Source organism: Bos indicus x Bos taurus, chromosome 15, assembly GCF_003369695.1.
Source record: "Bos indicus x Bos taurus breed Angus x Brahman F1 hybrid chromosome 15, Bos_hybrid_MaternalHap_v2.0, whole genome shotgun sequence".
NCBI lineage: Eukaryota > Metazoa > Chordata > Mammalia > Artiodactyla > Bovidae > Bos > Bos indicus x Bos taurus.
In genome coordinates, this window is record NC_040090.1 from 50,733,819 (window position 1) to 50,746,328 (window position 12,510).

General features: G+C 42.9%; 1 protein-coding gene and 1 pseudogene across 3 annotated transcripts in view; one reads left to right on the top strand and one right to left on the bottom strand.

The window, feature by feature from the left end:
- Positions 1-12,510, bottom strand: part of JHY (junctional cadherin complex regulator) — an 82,058-nt gene that overhangs the window by 23,927 nt on the left and 45,621 nt on the right. For 2 of the 3 annotated variants that reach the window (XM_027563448.1, XM_027563450.1), the window contains exon 4: positions 8,147-8,260. The exons of the other annotated variant lie outside the window; for it this stretch is intronic. In XM_027563448.1, the coding sequence (XP_027419249.1) occupies positions 8,147-8,260 (114 nt within the window). The remainder of the gene's footprint in view (positions 1-8,146; positions 8,261-12,510) is intronic. 3 annotated transcript variants of the gene reach the window in all.
- On the top strand, positions 8,440-9,344 carry LOC113905966 (annotated as a pseudogene).

Genomic DNA, 12,510 nt, shown 5'->3' on the forward strand with positions numbered 1-12,510 from the left:
CATATAAAAAGCCTCTGTGGCCTGTATCTCTGCAAGGTTAATCGAAAAAGTGCAAGTTACACAGATTGTTCAAGAAAAAAAAACCTTGAAATGAATAAATCATGTTTTTGCTCAAATTGTTTTAGGGATATTTCACTTTTTTGATATAATTGCCAAGACTCCTGTAAAATATACTACTACTGTGTAATACTACTCTTGTATAATATCATTTAGTGCCATTCTATTTCTCATGATATCTCATTATAATAAGGTTGAGATTTTTGAATTTAAAATAGTAATATATAAAATTCTCATATCAGATTTTCATGTAAGAGTGACTTATAATTTGAAATTTAGAGTACGTTCTCCTTAGATTTTGAACTTTCTAGAAGATTGTTCTGATTAGCTCCTTAAAGTTTTTACCTGCAGTGTCCAAAAAAGAAAAACTTCCTTCTCTGTATTTCAATTGAAAGGGTCCTTCCTTCCATGCAGTATACTGAGCTGCATGGACACAATGTGGGCAAGAAAGCTCTGCCAGTGCACAGCCTAAGAACATCCTTGCTTGTAATGCATCCAGAAGAAAATTATTTTACACTCTTACAGGTGTGTTCATGAAACACAGTGGCTCTTTTTATGGCTATTATCACTGTTCTTGAAGGTCAAGTAAGATCCACTTTTGCGATGATCTATAGATATTTACTGATGCTGATGTTATTCTTTTCAGTATTTGTTTAGCCTTTTTTGTTGACTTTTAATGTTGTGTCAATTTCTGCTGTACAGCAAAATGACTCATATACATATATACATGCTTTTAAATATCCTTTTCCATTCTGGTTTATCACAAGAATATAGTTACCTGTACTATACAGTGTAAGACCTTGCTGTTTATCCACCCTATCTATGACAGTTTGCATCTGCTAATCCCAGATTCCCCAGCCATCCCTCCACTCCTCCTCCCTCTTGGCAACCTCAAGTCTGTTCTCTGTGTCTGTGAGTCTGTTTCTGTTTCATAGATTAGTTCATTTGTGACATATTTTAAATTCCACATGTGACTGGTATCAGATGGTATCTGTCTTCCTGACTTCACTTAGTATGCTAATCTCTAGGTCCATCCATGTTTGTTCAGCTTTTTAACTGCTGGAAAAATAAGTGACCAGGAGTTCTTCTTCTGCTACCATCTGACTGTGCTTGGTCCAGTTCTCTCTCATTTCCACCAATGAGAAATGACCCGAAGTCATTCCACCAATGAGTACCAGACCCAAAGTCTTGGCTTACCACTTGGTCTTAATCACATTATACCTTTTCTGCTGACAGTTCAGACGACAGCAGTGCTCTTCATGGGGCACTTTGTCAACAAGGCCAAGGACTCATCATTTCGTGAGAAACTTCAATTGTCTCAAGTGTTAAATCTGCTATTCATGTAAATGTGAGTACCCAGGGATGGCATTTCAGTCTCCGTAAAGAAAGACATTTACGGGCTGGATGTGATTTGTCTCACCTTCCGAGCAGCCTACTTGAAATCTGAGGTTTACTAAAGATGTATTACCTACAATTGAGGCATCAGGTGTCACTCTTTAGGGCAAGACCTGAGTTCCCTGAAGTTAATATACAAAGCCATTCTCAGGCTATTTAATCTCCATCAGCACTGAAATCCTCTACTGCATCCCCCTCTCCCTGGGATTCTTTTGTCAGCAACACTCACAATCAGTCCAGACTACATGCACTCAGAATAACTGCTTAATGGCAGTAGGTTTTTCCAGCACACACAGAGCAGAGTCCTGTGGCTGGGACATTAGCACCAGAGTCTCCTGATGCCTGATGCTAGGATGATAGCTTCTTAGTAAGATCTGTACTCAGTTTTTAATGCTCCTCCGTATTGTGCCATCCAAGGGAAGTTTGCCACCAACCCTGAGAAGGGCAGCAGCTGACTGTCTTTTTCATGACTTTCCGGTTTACATGATATAAGCAGAGGGGAGAATGCACACTTCGATCTCAGCAAAAGCGGAATGTTCATCTGCTTTAAAACAAAAGCCATTCTTATTCTCAACCACCCTGATCAACCCTAGAGTCCTGAGGGCTATGCCTGGACTCCAAGATTAGCTCTGAAGTTTGTGTTGTCTTTTTTATTATTTTATTTTTAATTGGAGGATAATTGCTTTACAATGTTGTGTTGGTTTCTGCTGTACAACATCGCAAATCAATCATAACTATACATATGTATGTCGCCTCCCTCCCACCCACCCCTCATCCTGCCCCTCTCGGTCATCACAGAGCACCAGGCTGGGCTCCCTGTGCTCTGTAGTAGCTTCCCACTAGCTATCTGCTTTACACAGGGTAGTCTGTAAATGTCAGTGCTACTTTCTCAATTTGTTCCACCCTCTCCTTCCCCCACTGTGGCCACAGGTCCATTCTCTACATCTGTTCTCCAAGTGTGCTGTATTTCTTAACAACAAAACACATATTCTTTGGGTTATACATTCCATCCAATAATATTAATAAAATTTAGAGAAGACATTAACTGGCTCTAATTTTTTGTGTTTGGATGAATAAATGCATCATAGTTCTGCTGAAAGCATTGGAGGCAAAACCTGATGAATAGCTCTTTGGAAAGGTGGAAAGATAACTTAGGGTGGGATTACGAGAACTTTGACGTTAACAAGTCAAAGATGCTGCATATCTTTCACACCGTCATTTCTTATCTAGAGAGGCAAGAGTTATTTTAGAGAGAAGAAGGAAAACATCCTATTTCATCCCTTTGAAGCCTTCCTTAACCGGGGAACGTTCGTCTTTTCCTTTTGACCACATGCTTCTCTCCTGGGAAGGTTCTTCTGCAGGTGAAAGTGTGCCCTCTTACACTGGCCCCCTGGGCTCCGACTCTTGGCTAAGTATTCTGTACATTTCTGAGTACACAACAGAAATGGGATCTGGAAAAGATTCACAGGAGAGCACAAAACAATTCAGGGTGATAGAACCTCATGGACAGGTAAAGGACAATGGATTACTCGAGATAAAGATGTCAAGCATGGGTAAGGCCTTATACAGAAAATAATGAGAATGACCATCAGTTCTTGGTATTTTTAAAGTGAAAATACACAGGCTTAAATGGTCTCAGGGACCTTGTTTCCAGCATATCACCTTTCTTTTTCTGGTCCTATATCTCTAGTTTCTTATCCTTTCTAGCATGTGAAAGTGTTAGTCACTCAGTTGTGTCCAGCTCTTTGCTACCCCATAGACTATAGCCTGCCAGGCTCCTCTGTACATGGAATTCTCCATGCAAGAATACTGGAGTGGGTAGCCGTTCCCTTCTTCAGGGGACCTTCCCAACCCAGGAATCAAACCCAGGTCTCCTGAATTGTGGGCATATTCTTTACCATCTGGTAAAGACCTTGTAAAGCCACCAGGGAAGCAAGCAAGTAAATGTTTAAAGCTCTTCTATTAAGAAAGAAAGAAAAAAAAAAGAAACAATTCCTTACTTGACCTCATTCTCTGGTTAAACTTCATCTCTTCAGTGGGGGTGGGGGATAAATTGGGATTGACGCATATACTACTATCTAGAAAACAGATGATTCTTTTTGAGAACCTACTGTATAGCACAGGGAACTCTACTCCGTGCTCTGGGGTAACCTAAATGGGGAGGAAATCCCCCCAAGAAGGGGATACATGTACACAATAGCTGATTCACTTTGCTGTGCAGCAGGAGCTAACACAACATTGTACAGTAACTATTGTTGTTGGTCAGTCACTAAGTCAAGCCCGACTCTGCGACCCCATGGACTGCAGCACGCCAGGCTTCCTTGTCCTTCACTATCTCCTGGAGTTTGCTCAGACATGTCCATTGAGTTGGTGATGTTACCTAAACATTTCATCCTCTGCTGCCCTCTTCTCCTTTTGCCTTCAATCTTTCCCAGCATCAGTGTCTTTTCTGATGAGTCAGCTCTTCGTAACAGGTGGCCAGAGTACTGGAGCTTCAGCATCAGTCCTACCAATGAATATTCAGGGTTGATTCTTTAGGATTGACTGGTTTGATCTTGTAGTCCAAGGGACTCTCAAGAGTCTTCTCCGGCACCACAATCCAAAAGAATCAATTCTTCAGTGCTAAGCCTTCTTTATGGTCCGACTCTCACGTCTGTACATGACTACTGGAAAAGCCAGAGCTTTGACTATACGGACCTTTGTCGGCAAAGTTGTCTATAATATTAAAAAAGCAACTACTCCAGTAAAAATTAAAAAACAAACAAAAAATCCCCAAACATCTCATCTTGTAATCCATCGCCAAGCATCTTAAACTGCAGGTTGGTCTTCATCTTCCCCGCTGTCATCCTGACCCCTGTACACTGCACGTGGACCCTTACTCTCACCGCCCCAGGGAAACTGCTCTGCTCAGGCCACCAACCACCTCTTAGTTGCTAAATCCTATGGTACCACTTTATTTAACTTTCTGTTTTTTCACACTTACACTATTATTTCAAACTTACAGAAAAAAAAAATGGCCAGAATAGCACAGAGAACTCCCAGATATCTTCACTGATTCACTTTTTAACATTTTGGCACGTTTCATCATTCTCTCTCTCTGTAGGTCACTCACTCTCCATATGTAGACAGACACACAAATACACATTCTGTCATTTAAACTGTTATTGCTGGTCCCATCATCACTTAGTTGGTCTGAATCATTTGAAACTTGCATCTGTGAGTTGGATACATTCCTCCCTTTTCGTGGCACAGGTGCACAGGCTTCTCACTGTGGTGGCTTCTCTTGCTGAGAAGCACAGGCTGTAGAAGTTCAGGCGTCAGTAGCTGCAGCTCCTGGGTTCAGGAGCACAGGCTCAGTAGTTGTGGCACAAGTGTTTAGTTGCCAAAAATCTTTTAATTGACATAGAGAGCCTTTCCTGGCCCCCAGCTAGCCTGCCCAGCCTCTGTCCCCTCCTCACACATTTCCCCTTTAGTCACTGAACTCCAGGCAAAACTCTCAGGGCAGACTAGACTCCCTCCCCTTTCATTCCTCTGCTCTCATCTGTCTGCTTGGCATGGCTCAGAGGGTAAAGCGTCTGTCTACAATGCGGGAGACCCAGGTTCAATCCCTGGGTTGGGAAGTTCCCCTGGAGAAGGAAATGGCAATCCAGTCCAGTACTCTTGCCTGGAAAATCCCACGGACAGAGGAGCCTGGTAGGCTACAGTCCATGGGGTCACAAAAAGTCGGACACGACTAAGCGACTTCACTTTCACTTTCACTTTCCAGGGTCAGCTTAGATGCCATGCCTTTTCGAGAGGCTTTTCCCATCTTTTTAGGGCAGAATTAGGTGCTCTTTTAGTTATACTGCATTTTATGCCGACTTTCATATCACTGAATTTTGATGACTACGTAACTGTTTTGAGCTCCTTAAGGGTAGGAACCATTTTTAAAAGGGTCTTTTGTTAAGTTTTATTTCTATTTTTTTTTGAAGAGTTTTAAAAAACCTATGTTTTTGGGGCCAGGCACCTAAAAGCTGCTGGTTGGAACATAGTAGGTATTCAATAATTATTTATTGTCTGAATTATTTTGATTTCACATAGAGGTATCTCTATGTTAGTAAGAGTTGCTCATGGTTAGAGTATGTTTACTAAAGGATGTGTAGATTCTTTGAAAGTCACCTTTTAAGAAACAGATTTCAAATGAGGCCCATTTTCACTTAAGATTCAGTAAATGACCTATAAATGGTTTTCTAATCCACCACTGGGCTTCCTGGGTGGCACAGTGGTAAGAGATCCACCTGCCAATGCGGGAGACGCAAGTGATGTGGGTTTGATCGCTGGGTCAGGAAGATCCCCTGGAGAAGGAAATGGCAACCCACTCCGGTATTCTTGCCTGGAACATCCCATGGACACGGGAGCCTGGTGGGCTACAGTCCACAGGATGGCAAAGAGTGATACACGACTGAGTGACTGAGTACACCATTAAATATCGAGTATCAGCTTTGGGCAAAGCAATGTCCTAGGAAGTGGAGAGAAAAGTTCATACAAAATTATGGGAATTATCAAGGAACTTAGAGAGTAGCTGGTACAAAAGAAACACAGACAGCAGCTAATGGGACAAAGGTCAAACGGGGTAAAGCCTGGAGGAGTGGTCCTGACCACAGGCATGACAGGATGCGGTGGGAGAGGCAGGAGGAGAAGGGGAACCAGAGCAAAGGCAGTGGAGCTGGGTAATTGGAGAGAAGAAAGGCAGGCATCCTGGGGACCTTCCTGGCAGCCCAGTGGTTAAGACACTGCAGTTTGAATTCATGGTGCATGGGTTCAGTCCCTGGTCGGGGTACTAAGATCCCATATACTGTGGGGCCAAAGGGAAAAAAATAAGGAAGGCAGCCTGGAGGTTTGTACATTGAGTATCCAGTCCGCGTGTTGGGTGCAGCGGGCAGCTAGGAAATCCTTTCTAAATAAAGGGAAACATTCCTTGGGCCGCTCTGTGTAGCCATCTTTCTGGGTCCAACAATCTTTAGATGTTTCTCTTCTTACTGTCTTCACTCAGGAGTGGGTTAGAACCAAGTAAGTCTAGGGCACTCAGAGATGAAACAGCTTTCTTCTGATTTTTTTCTTACAAAGTTTTTTCTTGTCTCTGCCTAGGGTCATGCCATGCATCAAGCACCCCAATTTTACCTTGATTCTTTTATCATTGGCTGAGATGCCTCCAATTTTTCATAGTGACAAGTGTGAAAACTAGAGGTTGTGAGAATCTTACATGCTTCAAGTGTGTTTTCCATAGTAATTTAAGTTAACTAGAGATAAAGGATCTTAGATTCATAGCATTTTGCAGCTGGGATGGCCCTTGTAGTTCATTTCTTTTTCTGCAACTCTGAAAGTAGCCTGGAGGCCACTGTAGTGGGGGGAAAAAAAAAAAAAAGATGATTTGAGCTGTCCCTCTTCTCTAATGTTTCTGAAACTGGAATGAGCTTTCTTCTTCTTCCCGCCCCCCACCCCCCCACCCCTCCACCCCCGCATTACCTAACACGTGGGATCGTAGTTCCCTGACCAGGGATTGAACCCATGCCCCCTACATTGAAAGCACAGAGTCTTAACCACTGTATCACCAGGGAAGTCCCAGGAATGCGCTTTATTCTTATTATTGCTTTTCCTTTGAACATGATTCTAACTAATGATGTCAACAGGCTCTGTAGCCTGGGTGATTTCAAAGGGCTTCTCCTTCTGAAAACGTTTGTTGCTTAGTCGTGTCTGACTCTTTCCGACCCAATGGACTGTAGCCTGCCAGACTCCTCTGTCCATCAGGTTTCCCGGGCAAGAATACTAGAGTGGGTTGCCATTCCCTTCTCCAGGGGATCTTCCCAACCCAGGGATCGAACTGGGGTCTCCTGCATTGTAGGTGGCTTCTTTACTGTCTGAGCTACCAGGGAGGTCCAAGAATCACTACTACACATAACACTATATACTGGTTCAAGAAGAAATCAGCTGCTAGACCTTTTCTTGATTCTTCTAGAAAAACAGTCAGTGAGGACAGTTTCGTGAAAATCTTCCCTGAAACAACATTGTGATTTCAAAGTAGTAAACCCATGGCCCTCAAAGGGATGTCGTCATGCTAAATTACTAGGTAATAGGCTGTCATGTTATGCCAGTGAAGGTTTATTGAGGCTCTGGGGTTTCCCATCCATTTTTAAGGACTGTGCCCCTCCCCCCGCCATCACATAGGGATTCTATGTGACTGATAACTCCAAAAGGAAATAGACCTGTTTTTTTTTTTTTTTTAAATCTTGCCATGCTGTGTGGCATGTGGGACCTTATTTCCTGACCAGGGATCAAACCCAGGCCCCCTGCAATGGAAGCATGGAATCTTAATCACTAGACCGCCAGGAAGTCCCCAGGAAACAGACTTGGGAACAGTATAGGATCGGACAGTGTTTTGGACCTGCCGTATTGTTTCCAGGCCATTCCTCTGAATATCTGCAGAGTGATGTAATGATTTTCCTCTAGGAAGGAGAACTTTGGGAAAGTGGGTAGGGTTGGCTGTCTGAGCAAGTAATGGCCCATCTGGGCAGAAGTCGTCTTACCCATCAGAAGGTAGGTAACTATTCTCAGGCATAAGAATAAACCCTTAAGTGATAAGATGTCAGCCACAGACCATCACTTAGATCCAGCAGTAACTCTTGAAACACACTTAAAATTCAATCTAGCAAGTGACCTTTAGCTGTTGGGCTCTTTGATGCCATTTGTCTTCAGGGTCTATAGCGACATTTCCAGTCTCTCTGGCATTCTGAATAGACGTCTTGTCAGTTACTCTGACAGGGTAGGAGATCTGCAGGGGTAAAACACAGACAGCATGTTAACTGGATTCATTTTAGTCTGTACTCTCGAAAGAGGTCCTGCAGTGTTACGTCTTACCTATGGTTCATTTCAATCATTCATCTCAGGTAGCTTAGGTACCCGGATTATTCCCAAGGAAAATAGGAATAAACAATGTTTTCTCTTGTAGGGATGATGTGAGAATTGGTGTTTTGAAGTCAAATTTTGTTGTGTTGTTTAGTCACTAAGTCATGTCCTACTCTTCTGCCACCCTATGGACTGTAGCCCACTAGGCTCCTCTGTCCATGGAATTCTCCAGGCAAGAACACTGGAGTAGCGAGGGGCCAGTGGCAGTGGGCCTGGAGTGAGCAGGGTTCGGCGGCCTCACCTGTCCCCATTCAGAGGTGGCTATCGGTGGCAGCGGGCAGCGTGTCAGGCAGAGCGAGCCGTCACCAGGTGGGCAACAGGGGAATGTGGCTTAAGAAACTAATCACAGCCAAGTGCCTGTGCTTTGTTCTGCTGGCTGCAGATTTTATGGAAACCCTAGTACGAATGGCATGTGTTCAGTGCGCAATAAAGAACATCTTCAAATAGTAGTTCAGAATAGTGATGGTAGAATAAGCCCCCCTGTACTTTCTGTCTCTAGTCTGTCTGAGTCTTTACCAGCCCAGAGCACAGATGGCAGTGTCCCAGAAGCTCAGTCAGTGCTAGACGCTACGTCTTCGTCCATGTAGCCAAGCCCTGTATCACATCAGTCACTTTTATCAGAATCTGTAGTGTCTTCCCCAAGTGGACAGTACATCTATGGACAAAGCAATACTGGAAACAGATGACCTGCAAACTGCAGTATCAGAAACAGCATAGCAGCCGTCTGAAGAGAAAACCAAGTCTCTTGAAAAACCAAAACAGAAAAAGAATCTGTTTCATGTGCAGGAAGAAAGTGGGACTTGGTTTGAATGCCAGGTGGAAATGTTTACTGCAGTGTACACCATTACTCAGATGTACACAACTGCTCTTACAATTAAAGACTGATGGCTGCTGAGAAAATCAGAAAAGAAAATCCAGTACTTGTTGGTGAAAAGATCCAGAAGATTTGAACTGCTGGGATACAAAATCCTTTGATTATCTGCAAACTAAAAACTGACGAGGTTTTTTTCCCCTAGTTCTTGGGAACGTAGAACAATGTGTCTTGCACAGACCTTTAATCATGAATGTCATCATAGATTTTTGTTTTTGTTTTGAAAATTACTCTGAACATTTGTTTCCAATGCAGTTTCTGTGGCTGAAACGACTTAAGTAAACTCTGCGAATATTATCCTTTTAAGATCATTTTAATTTTAGTTGAGTGCAGAGGGCTTTTATAAGAAATGTGGAGAAATTTTGGAGGGCTGTGATTTTCCCCAGTATTAAACATGCATGCTTTAATCTTGCAGTTTATTTTCTCATTGTGTATAGCTTTTCTCTGCAGCACAATTTCTGTCTTGATAATGCCCTTTAGGGCACAGCTAGTTATCAGTAACTGAATATATATTAATCATCATGGCTGCTTCTGATGTTCACTGACAAAGGTTATACATATGTTAGCATATAGTTTCTTGGTACCTGGTATTTATGTCTGGATCATTTGTCACAGGAGAGCGTGTGATGATACAATTTTAGTGAAGTTGCTCAGTTGTGTCTGACTCTTTGAGATCCCATGGACTGTAGCCTACCAGGCTCCTCCATCCATGGAATTTTCCAGGCAGGAATACTGGAGTGGATTGCCATTTCCTTCTCCAGGGGATCTTCCCGACCCAGGGATTGAACCCAGGTCTCCCGCATTGCAGGCAGACACTTTACCATCTGAGCCACCAGGGATGCAATTCTAAGTCTGTGTGTTTTTAAATTTTTTTGAGCGAGGGAAGGGAAAGCTGTACGCATTTCATTGCTGACTGCAGGTTTCTTTTAAGATTATGTTCATTGGCCTGTGTGTATACAATATAAAGAATGATCTGAAGTAATTAGCTGTATTTATATTTATCCACTGTCTTTGATTAAATAAAAAGGAAAACCATAAAAAGAAAAAAAAAAAAAAAACACTGGAGTGGGTTGCCATGCCTTCTTCCAGGGGATCTTCCCGACCCAGGGATTGAACCCAGGTCTCCTGTGGCTCTTGAATTGCAGGCAGATTCCTTACCACTGAGCCACCAGGGAAAGCCCCTAGCTACCTGTTTTAAGTCGAGAAATTAGGTTGTCTTTGCGCTATATGGAATTCTAGCCACTGGGTAGCATTTCAGAGAACAGACTTAAAGTTCCGCAATCTTAAAGGTGGCAGAGATTCTGAAGATAACCCAGCACACCCTCTGGTGTTTCCATGCATCCCTGGTCGACCTTCCTCCCCTCACTGCCTAATCACATGCCACTTCGACAGGCGGGAGAATCTGCTTGTCAGTATTTATATAGATGGAGAGAGGAAGGCAGAGTAAGGTGGCTTGTGAATATCCCTTGCTGTGGGAGATCCAGTCCTTCCAACCATCCGCTGGAGTAATAAAATGTTAGATCTCTGAATCTCTGTTTCATTAATGATGAACATTCTTTTCCATCTTCGAGAAACCTAACTGCTATGAATGAAAGTGTTAGTCACTCAGTCGTGTCTGGCCCTTTGCCACCCCATGGACTGTAGCCCGCCAGGCTCCCCTGTCCATGGAATTCCCCAGGTAAGAATACTGGAGTGGAAAGCCATTTCCTTCTCCAGGGGATTGTCTCAATCCAGGGGTCGAACCCGGCTCTCCCAAAATGCAGGCAGATTCTTTATTGTCAGAGCCACCAGGGAAGCCCAGATTCTATTAGGCTGTTCCTTATAAGAGCAGTGATATGTTTGTAATTTCTATCCCTCTGCCCTTTGAAATAACACAGAATAACTCAATCCGTCTTTCAGAAAGTGCATTGGGGTTTAGGATCTGCATGGTTGCATTTAAATTCTCCCTGTGTGGCTGACTTTTACTTCATACTTACACAAGCAGACTAGTATTCAGTGCAGAAAGGCAAAAATACTTGTTAAATATTAACTAGTAAGCAGGCATCATTGACTCAATGGACATGAGTTTGAGTAAGTACTGGGAGATGGTGAGGACAGGGGAGCCTGGTGTGCTGCAGTCCGTGGGGTCGCAGAGAGTCAGACATGACCGAGCGAATGAACAACAAAGCGTTTTACAGTGATGATAACCTCACTCCTTATTCAGGGTAGCTTCTCTGGCACAAGAAAGACAATTTGTTTTTTGTTTGTTTGTTTGGGGTGCAGCCCTCTATCTGAATGCCTCCTGATCACAACTGCCCAACTCAAATAGTGTGAAAGTTTCAATGTTTAAAAGGTTGATCTGTAAAAAGGGAAAAAAATGAAAGTAAAACCTTTTTCATGTTTGAATTCTCACTGCTAACACAGGAACACAATGTACTGTTGGATCATGGAGTTTTTGTTTTTTTATTACAAATGGAAGTAATCAATTGGTTTTGAGTAATTACCTACTGTGCAAGTGGAAAACTTCAGGATACCATGCAACAGTTGAACTTGTGCTAAGATGGGAAGTTTGGAGTTAAAATGCTATAATAGAGCTCAAGGTCAGGAGCCGTTTTCTCGTGTTTCAATCTCTCAGCCCTTCACTGTTTCCAGAAACCCGGGATGACAATAAAAGTATTAAGATTTTGCAACTTTTGTCATTGTTTTCTCCAAGGCTTCAATCCCTTACTGCCGTGATGTGAAACAGAAACACAACTTATTTGAAAGAGAGATCAACTCTGTCAGGGAGGAGAAATGACAGTCGGGACAGGGTGGGGGGAAAAAATCTAAAATAGGCTGCCTAAGCAGGCGAGGAAATAATCCTGTTTTCAATCTCAAACACGCAATGTCTTGGACAAGCTGGAGCCTGGGAGAAGCTGGGTTTATTCCTAGATCTGCCACGAGGAGATTTGATGCCCTAGCTTTTGTAAAGGGGACTTCGTTAATTTGGTTTTTCACTGGTGATATTATTTGGTAAACAACCATGGGGTTCCTTAATGGAGCTCTGATAAAAAGTTTATAGATGAAAGAATATACAGGCATTGTCCTACACTGCCTTCCCCAGAGAATGTAAGATGTACAGTATTTCCATCCACAGGCTGTTTTGGTAGAACTCGGTGTGTGAATCCCCCCAGTGAGTCTCCGGGTGGATAAAGCATACTTCTACATTATCTCTTTGAAAGTGGAATGGGACACAACCTCTGCTAGCTATTTCTTTTTTTTTCCCC